Genomic DNA, 18668 nt, shown 5'->3' on the forward strand with positions numbered 1-18668 from the left:
ACAGGAGCAGGTATAAATACATGACAAGATGGGAGTTGCCTTACCAAGTGTGAGGTCAGTCTAACGAGACAATTCAATTAACAGCAGGATACCAAGGGAGGAAAAATAAACTTTTGTAGTGATAATGAGAGTGGCCCATTTCAAACAATTGACAAGAAGGTGTGAGTAACAGTAGGGGGAAATTAGTATGGGGGAAATTAGGTTTAGGTTTTGTAAGAAAGATCTTTTGTCCTACCTCTGTTAAGTGTGTTGAGTTAAATAACAAAGACCAGAGCATTTTAAACAGTTTTAAAATTCCTTCCTCTTTGTTGCTCAAATTTCATTTCTTTGGTTCAGTCATCAATAGAATCTTCCAAAAAAATTAACCGTAGCTGAATTTCTAATCTTAAAACAAAACAAAAATACATTTCAGGCCCTCTTGATACAACATAACGACGCAATCCCCTTTTTGCAATTTACAGGTCACAATTTAAATAGACTTCCTTACCTTCTCATCAGATTCTCATCCCGTTCCATTTTACTCTAAATTTCAGGCACATCCGGTCAGTTTGCATTCTAACATATTTGGTGCTTAGTGTTTCCCTTCATTCTTTCATTCTTAAGAAAACTAAAACCACTAAATTCTGATTCCTAATGCTCCTTTTAGACCATGCTATTCTTTCCCACAAGAAAACCTTCAGGAGAGGATAAGTAAGCCCTGGAAACTCTAAAAGGTGCATACCAGTTGCAGCTACAGGAAACCCAATGGAACTAAATTACTAATGGTTTATGCCAAGTTTGAAACCAAAATCACAAAAAACACTGATCACAAAACTAGAGGAAAGGATATGCCCCGTAACGTAGAAATCTGCAGTTGTACTTTCTGGTGTTTTTCCTTTCCTAAAACCAAATCTACTATAAACTCTATGACTAATTTCTATTTAAACAGCAATTCAATTTCAAATCCACAATCCATTCCTATTATCTATTCCTATTTTATATACCCCTGTGCTTCAGTAGTTAAAATCTCCCATTATGACCTCTTTGGCCTTCTTATATCCAATCATGAACATCCAATCATTTCAACTGTCAGTCATGGGCTCTATAAAAAGTTCACACTCTGAATCATCTCTAGTCTCAATCCATGGCTTTATATCATTACCAGGTTCCCAAAAATCCTGTATTTCATGGACTAATACTTACCTGCACTAAAAAATTGTATCTCTTGTTTTCCATGGTATTTTTAAAAAATGCAGGTCCGGAAGTTGACTTTTCTAAATTAAAAAGGGTAAATAAATCCAAAATTAGGTCTATTTTGCATAAATTCCAAAATACAAATGGATAAAATACAGTGTGATATCAAAAACTTGCCTGTGTGATCAATACTATAGTGTTGTAGTTTATTAATTAAAATGCAGCAAGGTGGATTAAAGTGTAAAACAAGTTCTAAAAAATACTCTTCATCATTGAAGTCTGGGCCAAAAATCCTTGTGAATAACAAACTTAAAGCTATTTTTAAAAACTTTTTAAGTACGAAAGACAGGCAAGTGACTAATCCAAGGCACAGGCAAGCAGCTGGTAAAATATAATTTATAAATAGCAGCTAATAGCAATTTTTGGAGAATGTACTGAGGCCACTCTTTCTGTGTTTCTGGCCAATTTATGCCCAGATTTATCCTATAAACCAGTTTGCCCTATTAAATAGGTTTTTATAAACATATTCGTATATAATCTTTTCCATCAATAATATAGTGTTTTATTTCTATTGCTAACTTTTCATTTATGATGAAACAAATTAAATAAATGCTTCTTTTGAGTTACATACCTTCATAAAAATTCAAAATTTCTCTAACTTTCTGTTCAAAAAGTCGCTGCATGTCTTTTCCTCCTCTCTTTTAGCCATGCCTCGTACACAATATGCTTTCTTTTAGCTTCCTTATGCCATTTATCTCTGTGCAACACTGATTTAAAGCACTCCTTAGAAATGTCTACTCTTTCTGTAAGAACACATTGTTAGATGTAACTCATGCCATCTGTACAGGATTCATCTGTTTCCTTCCTTGAGAAGAATATGCTCAGTGAAGTGTGGATTGCTTTCTTTTTCCTCATAGTTTCAATGATGTATACATCAAATATTAAAATGTCACTACATCATCTAGAATTCTTGGTTTTCCTTCATTCTCTTTACAATTTTCACATTCCTTCCTTGTCCACAACCAACTTTATTACAGCTTTTTTACATTTGTAATAACTTCCGTTACACCTTTTCTTCTATTCCATTGTGCTATTTAAGTTCTTGTGCTATGCCGATTACCATAATATCTAATACTCCTCCCTCCAAAGGGGCTGGCAGTTGTGGTGGGGGAGTAAACATTGTTAGTAGCATCATTAACTCCCAAACTGATTCATGTCAGGAAATCCATCAGGTCCTTAGGGGAGCATGCTGCAGGGAACAGTTGCTTTTCAGTTTCACCCCCATCAAATGTTTGCTTTATCCAAAACTATAGACACTGCAGTGGTCCTACTAAGTGACTTTTGTAGGCTCTCAGGAAAGGAGTATCTTGTAAAGTGGAACTGCTCTTTCCCCCTTCCATTGTTTCAACCCAATTTTTGACACATTTGCCCCCACGCTCCCACCCCGAGGACATTACTACTGCAATTGATTCCATATAAGGGCTACTGCAATTGATTCCATATAAGGATGGTGGTCTCATTCTAGTTCCTGATGAATATGGGTCCACATAAAGCAAACAGATGAAAAATCACCCATGTAATTTGGCAATAACTATGCAGGACTGATGTAGCAGTTGCAGATAGATGTTGCGGGGCAGGATCTGAATTTGATCTTCTTGGTGTTGATCCAGAACTTTCAAGATGTACTAATTTATGTCTTGAGTTCTCCCTGTCAGTAAGATTTTTATTTGACTTGCCTAAAATGTATTGAGTTATTGCACTGATATAATGTCTCATTATTGGCCCCAGTCAGGATCTGTGTAAACCTGATACGTATTTGAGGGACAGAGCAGCTCCTTCTTGGTGCCTCTAAGGTGGAATGGAGGTGTCATTGAGTACTGCTGTCTATGGTAAGAATCCAGCTTCTGGTAGTCATCCAGTCTCACAGCCAAACTGATATTTTTGCTGCAAATATAGTTTCCATGACAACTGGGGAGCCCCTTTAATTGGAGACTGGTCAAAATGTCAGACTCAGATGATTCCATAGCAGTTGGGAATAGTTGTGGGTTGGTGGAGGAAGAGAACTATTTTCAAGATTTCCCACTGGAAGAAGAGCAACTCTCACTAGAGCCCTGCAAATTTGCAGATATCCGCAGACCATGTTTGCGGATCAGATGCAGACACAAATTTTGTATCTACACAGGGCTCTAACTATCAGAGAAGTAGCTTGTCCTGGTGGGAACTTTTTTCTTCTTTCCATTGCTAGGTGAGAAAGGGACTAGAAACAGGGTTTTCAGAGATAGTTTCTCAAAAGCTAGGATACTGCAATTCATTTATTAGTGAGAGCATTTTAAAAACTCTGGGCGGTCGGAGACCAAGAGGTAGGTCCCCACAACACCATCATTCTCTAGCCATTTTCAAGAGCTGCCCAGTCCAGTCTACACCAGCCCAGCCTCCGGGCAGCGTCTGCAAAGCAACGCCCAGCTGGCGCTCAGATCTGCTGCTCAAGGGTGGATGCAAAGGCTAGAGGGGGGTAAAGGAACACTGAGAAAATAGCATTTTGGCCCTTCTATAATGCAAAATGTGCAGAAAGTAACTGCATGGGTGCAATAAACATGGCAGAGAGTGAACTGCAGGGGTTGCTAGAGGTGCATAGTCCTGAGAGGGGAGGGGGTCCTGGGAGTGAAGGGCAGAGGTGGGCAGCTGCAGCGCTAATTCCGTGGCGTGTCAGTGACCTGCAAAGGGGGGGGGGGGCGGCGGCGGCTGGAAGGGGGCCTGGCGCTATCCTAGAGCAAACCCTGCTCTGTCGGAACCTCCTCCGTTCCGCCTGACATTCATCCTCTTCAGCAGGTGGCTGCAGAAACAGCCCCGGGATAGGAGGGGGATCCGAGTCTCCCCTCGGGGTGAATATCTGAGAAAAGATGCTGGGGACCCCCAGCAGCCGCGGGCAGCTTCTGGAAACGACCCCCGCCCCCGCCGTCCGTGCAGCTCCAGCCTCCGCTTTGCCCCCTCCCCCCTTGCAGCGCCCTCCGGGTTGCACAGTCCCCAGCAGCAGCAGGCGATCAGACCCCCCCGCCGCAAGTTGCCCAACTCTCGGGCGCCGCGCGCAAACGCCCCGCTCCTTCCCCCACCCCTCCTGCCGGCGGTGTTGTGACATCACCTCGCAGGGCGCCGTGCCCTGTGACGTGAGGGGTAAGGACCTCCTCTCTCCTCCAATCCGGGTGGACGGGGTGGGGAGCGGCAGTCGCTTTCTCCGCCCGGCGGGGGGCGGGAGGTGAGACCCGGATGAGGCGGCAGCTGGCTGCTGCTGTGTGAGGCGGAGCGGACCGCGGAGGAACCGCGCGGGTATCTCGGGCGGACTGAGGCGGAGGCTGCGCCCCCTCCCAGCCCCTCCGCACCTGCCCCAGCTCCATGCCCACAAGATGGAGGCGAGGGCGCTGGTGTGAGGGGGAAGCCCGTGCCCAGGTGCGCGCCTGGCGGGCGTCGAGGCGGAGATGCTGCTGGTCTATGTGATCCTGATCTCGGCTCTGGCCGGTTCCTTCATCACGCTGCTGCTTCAGCTGCTGCTGCTCTACAGGAGGAAGCCGGAGCCCCCCGGGGTGGCGAGAGCCTCCGGCGGCCTCTTCTTCCCCAGGGTCCTGCCCGACCACAGCCTCAGGGACTATTTCCACGGCTCAGAGCCGGCGGGCAGCCATCCGCCCCAGGAGCCTGCCCCTGCCGCCGCCGCTGCTACCCCCTCCCCGGGCGCCGCCAAGCCCCAGGCGGAGCCCGGCGCCAAGCAGCAGCAGCAAGAGCCCCCTGCGCCCCCCTCCTCCCGAGAGGAGACCTGCTACTTCCTCAATGCTATCTGCCTCTTCCTCTTCAGGGAGCTCAGGGACACCTCCCTGGTCAGGCACTGGGTCACCAAGAAGATCAAGGTGGAGTTCGAGGAGCTGCTGCAGACCAAGATGACGGGCAAGGTGCTGGAGGGGCTCAGCCTCAGGGATGTGTCGTTGGGCGATGTGGTGCCCCTCTTCAAATCCATCAAGCTCATCCGGCCAGTGATCTGCAGTGACGAGGGCTGCCCCGAGGAACTGGGCTTCGAGGTGGACCTCGAGTATAATGGTGGCTTCCACCTAGCCATCGATGCCGACCTGGTCTTTGGCAAGTCGGCGTACCTCTTCGTCAAGATCTCTCGGGTGATGGGGAAGCTGAGGCTGGTCTTCACCCGCTTGCCCTTCACACACTGGTCCTTTGCTTTCATGGATGATCCTGTGATAGGCTTTGAAGTGAAGTCCCAGTTTGAGGGGAGGCCCATGCCCCAGCTCACTTCTATCATCGTCAACCAGTTCAAGAAGGTCATCAAGCGTAAGCACACCTTACCCAGTTATAAAATCAGGTAAGGTGCCATATTCCCCTCTTCCCTGGGGTTACCTTGGGACAGGATGCATTCAAATGCCTGTCGTGTACTCTCAGGTAGAAAAGGAAAGGTTTTTATTGGCACTTTTTCAGGCATATGATAATGGCACTTATATGGTATCTTTCTTCTTGTGATCTCAAAGCACTTTGTAAAGGTGAATTAGTATCACTTCCATTGTTTTACAGGTGAAGAACATGAAGCACACAGATCAGATAGTAAATTAATGGTAGAACAGGTGATAGAACCCAGGTATCCCAACTATCAGGCCAGTGCCTTATCCACTTGGTCCATGCTACCTCTTTGGAAGGTAGAAGGATGGCCTTGTCACTAAAGCACAGGATGCAGAGTTGGGATGTGTGGGGTCTGTTCCAGGATCTGCTACTGACTGACTGTGCAACCATGGGCAAGTCACTTGGCCTCACTTTTCCTATCTGAAAAACCAGGGACAGTAATTCTAACATGAGACAGGAATTAATTCACTCACTGTAAAGTGTTTTGATATGCTCCGAAAGGCACTGTAAAAGTACAAAAATTATCTTTTTTTCCCCAGTTCATTACTGCTTCCCGCTGCTCCTCCAGCCTCTCCATCTGCCCTTGGTCAGACCTAAGAGCTAGCTGGCGACAGCTGCTCGCTACTCATGCTGCAATCATGGAATTTTCTAGTGCCAACTTTGTCTTTATTGTAGTAAAGGAGTGTGAAGAGCACCTTCTGTCTGATTTATACACACTGCAGTTTTGCATATAATGTGATGTCCGGTGATTTATCTATAGTGGAAGAATCCAAGTGAATTCCTCGCTGCCTAATTGCTGCCTGGTCTGTGACTATAAGTATTCAGTAATTTACCAGTCTCAGGGAACACATTTGTCCTGTCATCCACCTGTATGTTCTCTATAGTTTGCATGATCACTTGCTAGATATATTAACGTGACTCTGTTTACTTGATTCCTCAGCACTAAGACTCGGTAAAGTTCCTCTCAGGGGAAGCCACACAAAGGAATCATTGAAGAGGTCTATCTGAATTCTAAAGTATATCTAATTTTTATGTTGAGGAGATGGCTTTAAAAGTCTTTCCTGTCTATTCTTTGTTACAAATTATGCTAAGCTTGTGTGACTATATATATCTGCATGTGTAGAAAATGATCTAGGGCTTGGAAAATCCACAAAAGCAGGGCAGGTAAGAAGCTTCTCAGGGAAATGCCATTTCAGAATCTTAATTCTCTTAATAATTTAGAGGCTTTATGGTTGTGAATATAACTTACAAAGTCTGACTCAAGTCTAAACCAGTGTGGTTGGGTCTTCCTGAGTCTTCACACAGACACTTCAAGTACTTCAGGTGTTACTCATAGCATTCCCACAGTGCAGCAAAATGAAAACTGAGGGAACACTTGTCAGCTTTAAGGGTTGCTATTCAGAACATTGTGGACAACTGTGAAACTCACAAGAATCAGGTCAGTTTCATACAGTTGCAGTTTGGGAAAGGGACTTGAGCTACTGGTTGTGGAAAAGGACCTAAACCAGAGACTTTAAACCATGATTTGAGGATTCCAGTAACTCAGAGGTTAGGGGTCTATTTCAGCAGTGGGTGGGTGAGGTTCTGTGGCCTGCAATATGCAGGTCAGACTAGATGATCATGATGGTCCCTTCTGACCTTAGTCTCTGAGGGTTAGGACAGCAAGACCCTCACTGACTTCAATAACCACTTGCAGCAAAAAGGAGAGGGAGGGAGGGAACATTCTTTTCCCTTCTTCCTTCCAGTTGCAGCGTATCTGTGTGTAGGTCAGTGATGGATCATTCCCCTCTTCAAGCAGTTGTGGAAGGGGTCTTGCATCTCACTTGGAAGGTGCCCCTGGATAGTGGAGTCCTCTCTCTTCATTCAGTCCAAGATATTTGATGTCTTGTAAATTTTTCAAATCCTGTGCATGAGAGCTACTGGGTTAGGATTGTGAGTGTGGGTGGGAGAGAGAGAGAGAGAGATTTTAAAAAGAGAATTCTGAGTGACAGAAAATACTGGGCAGAGGTAGAGCACAACATTTAGTAAGAAAGAGAGAGGAGTGTGGAGAAGGGGTGGGGCAGAGAAGGTAACTCATACTGAAAGGAAAGGTATAGCATGGTATGTTATAGGAAAGAAGAGTGAATTCTAGGGAAAGAAAGTCTAAGAAATTTTGTAAGCTAATTTTAAAAAAATACAATCCAATAAAATATTAAAAACTAAATAGCTATTCCCTTAAATAGTAGGGAGTTTGGCTTTGAAAGTGTCATAGTAGCATAGCTATTTTTTACCCTGGCTTATAGACTTAGTACACAGGCTAGTAGGTATTGGGTAACAAAATATCCACTCCTGTATATAAGACTGTTTCCTCAAGAGATCTGAATGTGCTTTATGGACATTGAAACTTAAAACTTAGAGCACATTCTGTGTGTATAGTCAAGCAGTACTTGTGGCACCTTAGAGACTAACAAATTTATTTGAGCATAAGCTTTCATGAGCTACAGCTCACTTCATTGGATGCATGCAGTGGAAAATACAGTGGAGAGATTTTATATGCACAGAGAACATGAAAGAATGGGTGTTACCATACACACTACAACAAGAGTGATCAGGTAAGGTGAGCTATTACCAGCAGGAGAGGGGAAAAAAACCCTTTTGCAGTGATAATCAAGGTGGGCCATTTCCAGCACTTGAAACGAACGTGTGAGGAACAGTGTGTGTGTGTGTGGGGGGGGGGGAATAAACATGGGGAAATAGTTTTACTTTGTGTAATGACACATCCGCTCCCAGTCTTTATTCAAGCCAGTTTGCAAATTAATTCGAATTCAGCAGTCTCTCATTGGAGTCTGTTTTTGAAGTTTTTTTTGTTGAAGAATTGTCACTTTTAGGTCTGTAATGGAGTGACCAGAGAGAGTGAAGTGTTCTCCGACTGGTTTTTGAGTGTTATAATTCTTGACATCTGATTTGTGTCCATTTATTCTTTTACGTAGAGACTGTGTCTGATTTGGCCAGTGTACGTGGCAGAGGGGCATTTCTGGCACATGATGGTATATATCACATTGGTAGATGTGCAGGTGAATAAGCTCTGATAGGGTGGCTGATGTGATTAGGCCCTATGTTGGTGTCCCCTGAATAGATATGTGGACACAGTTGGCAACAGGCTTTGTTGCAAGGATAGGTTCCTGGGTTATCGTGGTGTGTGGTTGCTGGTGAGTATTTGCTTCAGGTTGGGGGGCTGTCTGTAAGCCAGGACTGGCCTGTCTCCCAAAATCTGTGCGAGCGATGGGTCATTCTTCAGGGTAATATGAAGTTCCTTGATGATGCGTTGGAGAGGTTTTAGTTGGGGGCCGAAGGTGATGGCTAGTGGCGTTCTGTTATTTTCTTTGTTGGGCCTGTCCTGTAGTAGGTGACTTCTGGGTACTCTTCTGGCTCTGTCAGTCTTTCTTCACTTCAGCAGGTGGGTCTTGTACTTGTAAGAATGCTTGATAGAGATCTTGTAGGTGTTCGTCTCTGTCTGAGGGGTTGGAGCAAATGCGGTTGTATTGTAGAGCTTGGCTGTAGACAATGGATCGTGTGGTGTGGTCTGGATGAAAGCTGGAGACACGTAGGTAAGTGTAGCGGTCAGTAGGTTTCCGATATAGGGTGGTGTTTATGTGACCATTGCTTATTAGTACCGTAGTGTCCAGGAAGTGGATCTCTTGTGTGGACTGGTACAGGCTGAGGTTGATGGTGGGATGGAAATTGTTGAAATCATGGTGGAATTCCTCAAGGGCTTCTTTTCCATGGGTCCAGATGATGAAGATGTCATCAATATAGCGCAAGTAGAGTAGGGGCGTTAGGGGACGAGAGCTGAGGAAGCGTTGTTCTAAGTCAGCCATAAAAATGTTGGCATACTGTGGGGCCATGCGGGTACCCATAGCAGTGCAGCTGATTTGAAGTTATACATTGTCCCCAAATGTGAAATAGTTATGGGTGAGGACAAAGTTCAGCCACCAGGTTTGCTGTGATATTATCGGGGATACTGTTTCTGATGGCTATGTTCTCTGTGTATATAAAATCTCCCCACTGTATTTTCCACTGCATACATCCGATGAAGTGAGCTGTAGCTCACGAAAGCTTATGCTCAAATAAATTTGTTAGTTTCTAATGTGCCACAAGTACTCCTTTTCTTTTTGCGGATACAGACTAACACGGCTGCTACTCTGAAACTTGTGTGTATAGTGTTGACCCCCATATAGAGAGGGGTAAACCTGAAGCACAGGTGATTGCCCAAGGTAGCACAATGTCGGTGGTTATTGGGACAGGAGCCCCAGAGTTCTAATACTGTTCTCAACTCTAAACTCCACTGCCTCAAGGAGAACAGTTTTGGAAAGGTAATCTTTCTTACTAGGCATTGCATGTTTTAAATTTCTTTAAAAGAAGGCAAAACACTGAACCTGTGATTCAGATATTCTTTTAGAGCCATGTAATTTATTTTTATACAATTTTTCAGTGTTTGGGACGAAGCCAGATAAATTTTACACCCTTTAAACAACCTGTTTCCTGACATAAACATTCAATAATTTCTCATCTGCGTGGAATGTATTTGTCCCTGCCTCTCTTTTCTGTCATTTGAAATATTATTGGTTAAATATTTAACAAGCTGTATGTTGTTTTCAGTTCAAGCCCTTTCTGTGGCTTTCCCCGCCCCACGCTCACTCTAGGAGTTTTGCAAATAAATAATTGAATAGCTGTAATAGTCTTAGGCCATGTCTACACGACAAGCCCTATAGCAGCACAGCTACAGTGCTGCAGCTACACCACTGTAATAGACACTTGCTACAGGCTGGATGAGTTTTTCTCTTGCTGTAATAAATCCACCCCCCTCAGGAGGTAGCGGCTATGTCAACTGAAGACTACTTCTGTCAACCCAGCTGTGTCTGTACCTGGGCTTAGGTTGGCTTAACTATGGGTATGTCTATGCTGCAATTAAAAACCTGTGGCTGGCCAGTGCCAGCTGACTTGGGCTAACGGGCTATTTAATTGTGGTGTAGACATTCAAGTTTGGGCTGGAGCCTGGGCTCTAGGACCCTGCAAGGTGGGGTAATAGCCCAAACCCTAACATCTACACTACAATTAAACAGCACCTTATTCTGACCATTAGTCAACTGCCATCAGCCAGCTGTTGGTGTCGAATTGCTGTGTAGACATACCCTGTGTGTCTCGGGTGTGAATTTTTCAGACCCCTGAGAGATGTAGGTGGGTCGGCTTAAGTTTTAGGTTTAAACCAGGCCTTAGAAAGAGAAGATGTTGGCATACAAGGAGTTCTCTTTTGAACCATTTAAAAAGGGGACATCATTTTGGCTCAGTAATTTCCAAATTACAGGCCTCAAAGCTGTCCTGTCTTTTTTCCAGCTGTTAAATAACATTTAAAGAAGCTAAAAGTACACTTTTTTTAAAAAAAATTACTATTTGTAAGTAAGCAACTGCTATAGATTCTACAGAGATATTATCTGATGGCCAATGGCAAGAGAGGTCGTCTAGACAATTGTTAATGGATTGATGATATGCTCCTTCAAACAATCTCTTTTTTTAAGGTATTGCCCCCCACGACAAAAATTGAGAACCCCTGTGGTAGTCTGGGTGTCTATTCTGACACTCCTGGTAAAGCTTGGGTAAACTAAACATTTCCATTTATTTTTGCTTAGTCTTTTATGATTACATTTTTATAGAACTATTAATGTATATAGTATACTAAGTGTTTTGCAGACAGATAACTGCACAACCTACTTCTGTTTTTTCCAAATACGAATAAAGTTGTAATGAACCGTGATTGATAAGACTCTTTACATAAGAGGAGAGGTGACTTGTAATCTAAGAAAGGTTGTGCCTGTCTTTGATTCTCTTCTGATTTTTAACAGATAGGTCACTTTAAAATAAACTGTAAAGTTATGAACAGATTGGTAATGTTGAATTTCTTAGGCTGATTATTCTTTATTGGATGTGACTCTAGATTGTCATCCAGAAAAAAAGTGGAACTGTCCAGCAGACAATTGCAGTTTTATTAAGGCTTATCACTGTGGTGCTTATTCACCAAGAGCATAATTTGGCACATAAGAAATACTAATGTTGAATTGTTTAAGGTTGAGGTTGACAGACTTATTTTAAAGGTAATTGAAAGCCTGGACTGTCATGTGTGTAATTTGTAAAGTCTTGTGTGTTTAAAAAAGCCAAAATTGAGGGGCTCTTGTTTCTGTGTGCTGTGTTGTAGTGAGAAATGTTGCTGTTTGTACATATCCCCCAAAGCTTGTCCACAGACCTGCCTTCCAGCTGGAGGAACAACCACCTCTTTGTTCCGCCATGTGAATGTTACTCCCATTTTCTTTGGTAAACTGTCATGTTCCAACTGCTGGAGAATCTTCGGATTCCAGCATTCTATCTGGTAATCACAGGGACTGGAGATGATTGTACCTGGTGATATTCTAAACAAAAGGCTCTTAACTATGGTTGTAGCTGTTTCCATCACTGCACACTGGCTCAACAGAAATTCTGGTCTTCAGAGTGACACAGACAGAGAGACTATCCTGGAAGGTTTGCACAGGTGGCAGATGTGGGGCATGTGCTGTGCTGAGGGGTGTATGTATTTTTGTATGTGTGTGCTGGTTGTGTTGATTTGTGCAGGTGGCAGTTGGGCCAATCAATCCATCTGTCTCCTGCGTACAACCAATGAAATTGTTGCATGCAAATTAGTTGTAGAGAAGGGAGAGTGATTGAGTTACCTCTGATATCACAATAGTCAAGGACTTTTGGCATAGCACAGATACATGTTCTACTGTAGCTGTACACTGCACAGGTGTAACTTGTAAGTCAGAATGGCTGGAAACTTAAAAAATTTCATGGTAACAGACCACAAAACCCAATAATGATTGAACCTGGTGATATTCTGAACAAAAAGAGCCCTCAACCCTGTTTGAAGCTGTTTCCATCCTGCACAGTGACTCTGCAGACATAAGAGGCTTCAGAGTGACATTCCTGAAATGTTCCTGTATAGATTATGTCACACTGAATCAGATATTCATGATCTGATTTATTCCAATTTTGCAATCCATAAGCTAAGGGGATAAACATTTTGACATGCAGTTAGAGCTTATGCTGAAATACTTAACAAACTCTTATTTATATATACCATTGACACTTTCGAAAATACCTGTCTCTTTTTTTCCTTGGCTCTTGAGCAAGAGTATTTGGATTTAACAAAACTGTTATTTTGATGTAACAGTTGTCATTCAAGGACAGAGCTTCCATCTGATTAAGAGCCAGTTGGCTAAAATTCTCTGAACGAGGCCACAGTATTATCTAAGTTTTTCTTTCCTTAATTGTCTACTGATGTGATGGTAATGGGGAATCTTGGGGAATCCAGGGATGAAAGTCATCTTGTTACCTCCCATACTTCCAGCATGAGGGAGACTTTCTTGTACTTAACTTGGTGTCAGCATCCTGACACCGTCAGCCTGTTAACCACCCAAGCACTTTTTTGGGCTTTGCCAACCCTTACTTTATCTTGTAAGTTAACAGTAGGTGCACCCGAGTCCCTTTGAAACATTGCCTTATAGTATTCAGCCCCTTAACCATGGAACACTCACAGAAATACCAGATTTGCTGGTCCCAAAAGAACAGTATACACATCAGCTTGAATGAGTCAACTCAGGATCAGCATTTCACTCAATACCACATCACTGAGATGTATTTATAGTGAAAATAATAAGTTTATTATCAAAGATTTAAGTGATAGAAAGAATATTGGAAACAAATAGTTACATATAAAACAAAATCAGATACAGTTTCTAGGGTAAGGTAAAAATAATAATAAAAAAGCTATTGCTTTCTTTTATTTAACACTTCACATTTTAATACTGAAAAACCTCATGTCCTTTAAATATATAGAACTCCCATACTGTTTCTGCTAGAATAAGCAGATTAAGTATCAGAATGGATGAATTTGCAAGACCTTGAATTTGGAAATACAACAGATATCAGATTTGTAGTATTGTGGCTGTGGAAGTAAGTGGTGGTAGAATCAGGAGGAGAAGGTAACTAAAAGACTTTTTAAAATGGGTGTCTTTCTTGCACATGAAGGAAACTTTCTGCATCTTCTGTCTAGTGAAGCATGTCTACATTCTCTACAGATGTGTCTCATAATGGAAATTACCAGAATACTAAGGCTGTGTCTGTGTGAGAAAGATGATCAGTTTAAACTAAGGTGTGAATTTAAATTGATTTAGTTAAACTGGTGCTAATCTGTATGGACACACTTATTTCAGTTTAAACATGGGAAATTTTTAAGCTGAATTTTGGATCAGGTTTAACTTAAACTAAAATAAGAATATCCACCTGGGTTTGCACCACGTTAGCTAAATCTGCACTGATTTATCCTAAACTAGGTTTTAAACAGCATCCCATGTAGAAAGGCCTAAAAGATTCAGAGGGCAGAATTTTGTATTCCCACTTGTGTAAATCAGGAGTAAAAGCAATGTAGAACTGAGTGTAAGGAAGAAGAATCTGACTCAAATTCTAAATAACTCTTTAACATGCCTTGGTAGTTTTTCCATACACCGCTGAAAATTGAGACTTTTTTACTTGCAACGCACAATACATCTCACTAATCAGAATCTCCAAGTTATTTACAAATGTGAGTAACTGGTAGCATCCTGAATTCATTTAACATATAAAGAAACAGACATTGAAAGAATGGTTCAAAGTGTCAGAGCCAGCCAGTGGTACCCAGGTAAAGAAACCAGTTTGTCTCCTATCTATTCTCAGGTTGCAACCACCAGGCAATTAGACACATTAACTGTAAAATTATACCTTTACTTTTAAATCTAAGCCATTTAGCACATTCCTTTACAGTCAATTTTTCATCGACTATTTTTAATGCTAAAACTGAAGCTAACAACCACGGTAGACCTTTTAACATGTATTTTGGGTTATTTAAAGTAACATAGAATTTTGTCCAAACATCCCATGTGTGGTACTAGCTAAAGAAGAATTTATCAGGAACTTGATTCACAGTTAGTTTCTTAAGAATACACCAGAACTTTGCGGCAGAACCAAATGCAGAAGCTAAACAGATCAGAGAAGCAGGGTCTTACAAAGACTACTTTCTAGTAATGATTTGTTATCGGAAGTTAAATACCACAATTGATCACTTATGACTTACATTTAGTTAGTTAATGAGTTCAGCTAAACAATAACTGATTCCAAAATAAAGCAGGTGATTTGACACTTGACAGTATGACCCAAAAACTTTAGTTTAACCTATTTTAATTCATCATTACAGAACTTGTTATATAGCTTTTAAATTGACTCCATATTTTCCAAGAAGTATAAGCCAAAAATGTAATGTAAGCAAGACGTTGGCATAAAATGGTTCTTTGCTATTGATGTGACAAACCTAATCAGGTAACCGAGGTCTTGAAAAATGTAGTGAACATTTAACTGGAAGTCTAAACTTCTTAGCCAGAATTACCTTTTAAAGATAATATTAGAGGCACCAGTGATGTCCAGGAGCAGTACTTTGTTGAGAATCCCACCTCCCAGCTCTCCTTAGCTGGAAAGAGAGAAGATGATGAGACTTTTACTAAATGCTGTTTCTGGAGCCTACTGATATTTTTATATCTCCCCTTTCTTGAAAAACACGTGCCTGCTACAGATTTGAAATTCTGTTTGCTGTAGCTGCCAGAAGGGAAAAGACGCATCTATTATCTCCTATCCTTTGCTCACCTAACCCAGGTGAAAAAGTTTCTGCTACTCTATTCTCCCTCTTTTTCCATTTTCTGGGTCCTTCTCCCCATGGAAAAATTCCAAGGCCTGCCTCTGTTGGTAGAGGTATCATTATGACATTGTCATCATTCATGACAGTTTCAGTGCTGCTCACCTGGTTCTTAATAGCACCAGTGAAACTGACCAGAGACTTCACTATATTGCTTGGCAAAGCCATGATAAACAGAGCTTTCTGTAGACACTGCAGTTTATCACATTTGGAAGATCTTCATAGCCACAAGAGCAAATAACTTTTTATTTAAGCATGTTTATTTTTTTATTGGAATAGCTTATACAAAGCTCTAGGCACCCTGACAGGTAATTAATATTACAGCAAAACAAAACCCCAGCAGCATCAAATAACTTTCAGAAAGGAACTTGGCTAGTCTGCCACCAACTAAAAAGCTGCTTTCCACCCTTTCATCATTCCCTCTGCCTACTCCAAAAATCCTGTTGAAGAATATGTCTTTTGCAGTGTGCCCGGAAGGCCACCAAATTCAGTGTGTGATAAAATGAAAGCCTTAATTCTGTTGGTATTGATGATTTTGGCCATTGGTTCAGAATAGCAGAGAGAAGGGTTTTTTAAAATCTTTTTTCCTATTTTTTTCTCCTATTGTCTAATTATGGGTTCTTACAGTCAGAAGGTAAATCTCAGAATCTCTTGTCCTCTAAAAGTTTTAAGGTTTTTGTTTTTTTTTAAAATTAGAATATAGTAGTAGGTTACTGGTGTGCTTTTTGGATCAGTGAGGGCATAAGCTCTTTGACATGTGCATGATAACCAAATACTGCATTTTTGTACCTTGCCTGCAATATATGTAGTTCTGTGTGACACAATCCTGTGTAGGAGAATTACATGGGGACCAAGAAAATCTCGGTGAATGCAAAGGATGGTGGGAATACAAAAAAAAAATCATAAAATCAATGGAGGTTGAAAAATTGTGTGTGTGAGAGAGAAAGAGAGAATAGATTTATAGTGGTAATTATATTTGTTTGCTTCAAAAACTGATCCATTTAAGGATTAGAGTTAATTGGTTTTGTGGGCAATGGCACTTCCTTTCTCAAAATGTTGACCCTCAATCCTACCTCCTGTTTGAAAGGATGTGTGTGAGATTCTTTGACATAATTGCAAATGAAAATAAAACTACAGCACTGGCTTACCTTTCTTACAATTGTGGATTTTAAAAAAATGCTTGCTTTAAGACCAGTGTTGTATTTTTTGGGTAGGTAGATGCTGATAGGGTGAAAGCCTGTGGGAAATCTGATAAAGTTCTGTTGCAAACATCTTCAGTTTGATATCAAAGTGTGTGTGGGGGGAACTTTAATGTTTTGAATGTTTGCTTTTTTATGTGTTCTGATATCTCAAAAAAGACTTGTTTCAAACTTTGTTCTCAGTGAGGACAAATGCCTTTGTTATTTTCCAACAAACTTTAGTGTTTTTCTAACTGGTCTGTCATAACTTGCATATTTTCAAGGCTTTCAGTAAAACCTCTCGGGTTTATTTCAGCTGACTACTAATCTTATCATTGAAAACTCAAGTTTATTTTTCAGATTAAGATAATGTACGACACCTAATGCTTTGGTTAAAGTGGGAGAAGGTATGGCCTGTTGTTAAGGTTCAAAACTGGGAGTCCAACTTCCCATTGAGACTCTGAGTAAATCACTTAATTTTTGCCTAAGTTTTCATACTTAAAAATAGGGGTGATACTCTGCTATATAATATGGGTATTATGCAAATGTATAGCACTTAGACATTCTCAAATAGAAAGTAATGTGCACACATGAAAGATTTATTCCTTTGCATAAGTTGGTCTTAGATCTTGTAAATCTTTGTAACAAAATAAAAAGTTAAGCTTTTAGAAAGCAATTTGAGTGAGGAAAGTGAGTTTCAGCAATGTGGTGTCATAGAATGCTGCACTCTAATCACTATGGAACTTAATCTCATGTTGACAGTTTCACTGTAGTAGCTAGTCATTTCATGTTATTGAGTGACTGTGGTAAACTGCTTATTCAACATTCCTGCAGTGATTGCCTCAAGTCACCAACACTTGTCTCTGTATATAATTCATGTTCACACTTGCTTAGTTTTGAACTGTTTCAACATTTCATCACTCTCCATTGAACAATAGGAGAATTTATTAATTGTGCTGCAAGGCAAACAAAATAAAATAGGGGGTATACTTGAGAGCGTGGAAGAAGCATTTGGGGGAAAATATTAGATACTCAAATGACTGGTTCGGTAATTCAGTAAAGAAGTGTCAGTGGGGACTAATAATCTACTAGTGGTTCCATTTTCAAAACGTTAATTGTATAACATTGAATTGTGCCTTTTTCCAGCGACATTACAAGTGATAGGTTGGACCAATGAAGTTATGAAGCAGAGCAGTTTTATTCTGTGTGTGTATATATACATATATATTTTGAACAACTTACAAGTTTTCCTGAAGATAGTCAAGTGAGATTTGTATTTGAATGGGACAGCTTTGATAAAATAAAGAACAGCAGTACGTAAGTGATGAGAAAGCACCTAGTCACCTTACATATGCTTCATTTTAAAAAATGCATCACTGAAGGTGTCTAAGTATATGTTTGCAAAAAGACAAGGAGTACTTGTGGCACCTTTGAGACTAACAAATTTATTTGAGCATAAGCTTTCGTGAGCTATAGCTCACTTCATCGGATGCATTCAGTGGATGTTTATTTTACTGCTGTATTATGGCTTCTGAGCAATTAAGTGGATTTGGGTTTAGAATTAGGTTAACTTTCATTTTTGGAGTAATAAGCAGTCATGATTTTTCTGAGTAAAAACATAAATTCACATATTTTTAAGGCCAGAAGGCAGGGACCATTCTAGTCATCTCATCTGACCTGCATAAAAGGCCATAGAATTTCACTAAAGGGTTCTTGCATCAATCCCAAAACTTCTGATGGAGCTAGAGAATCTTCTAGAAAGGCATGCTCATGATTTAAAGTCTTAAAGCAATGAATAATCCTTGGTAAATTTTGTCCAAAGGTTAATTACCCTCACTGTTTTTAAACAAAACCTTTATTTCTAGTCTGAAACTATTTAGCTTCTACATTTGGTCCTTATCTCCGAGGTGCTTAGTACTCTGTGACTAGGGTATCTAGAAGATTGCCTTTAAGCTCTAAGATAAACCCCAGTTGACAGCTTTGCTCTCTTGGTGCAATGGGACTTCCTACAATTAAGAGCAAAGCTTGCTGGTGCAGGAGACAACTTATTTGGGGGTTGGCCCAAGACTGTGGAACAAAGTCTCACAGGCACTATGGACTATTGCAGACCTCACCATTTTCCACTCCAAGAACAAGGTGCA

At 41.2% G+C, this 18668-nt stretch overlaps 1 protein-coding gene across 1 annotated transcript in view; it reads left to right on the forward strand.

Moving 5' to 3' along the window:
* The first annotated feature begins 4439 nt into the window (after positions 1-4439).
* The window catches only part of PDZD8 (PDZ domain containing 8), a 144140-nt gene continuing 129911 nt past the window's right edge, over positions 4440-18668 (forward strand). The window contains exon 1 of the mRNA XM_077823072.1: positions 4440-5530. Within this exon, the coding sequence (XP_077679198.1) occupies positions 4647-5530 (884 nt within the window). The 5' untranslated portion in view covers positions 4440-4646. The remainder of the gene's footprint in view (positions 5531-18668) is intronic.

Source organism: Eretmochelys imbricata, chromosome 7 (genome assembly GCF_965152235.1).
Source record: "Eretmochelys imbricata isolate rEreImb1 chromosome 7, rEreImb1.hap1, whole genome shotgun sequence".
Classification (NCBI taxonomy): Eukaryota; Metazoa; Chordata; order Testudines; family Cheloniidae; genus Eretmochelys; species Eretmochelys imbricata.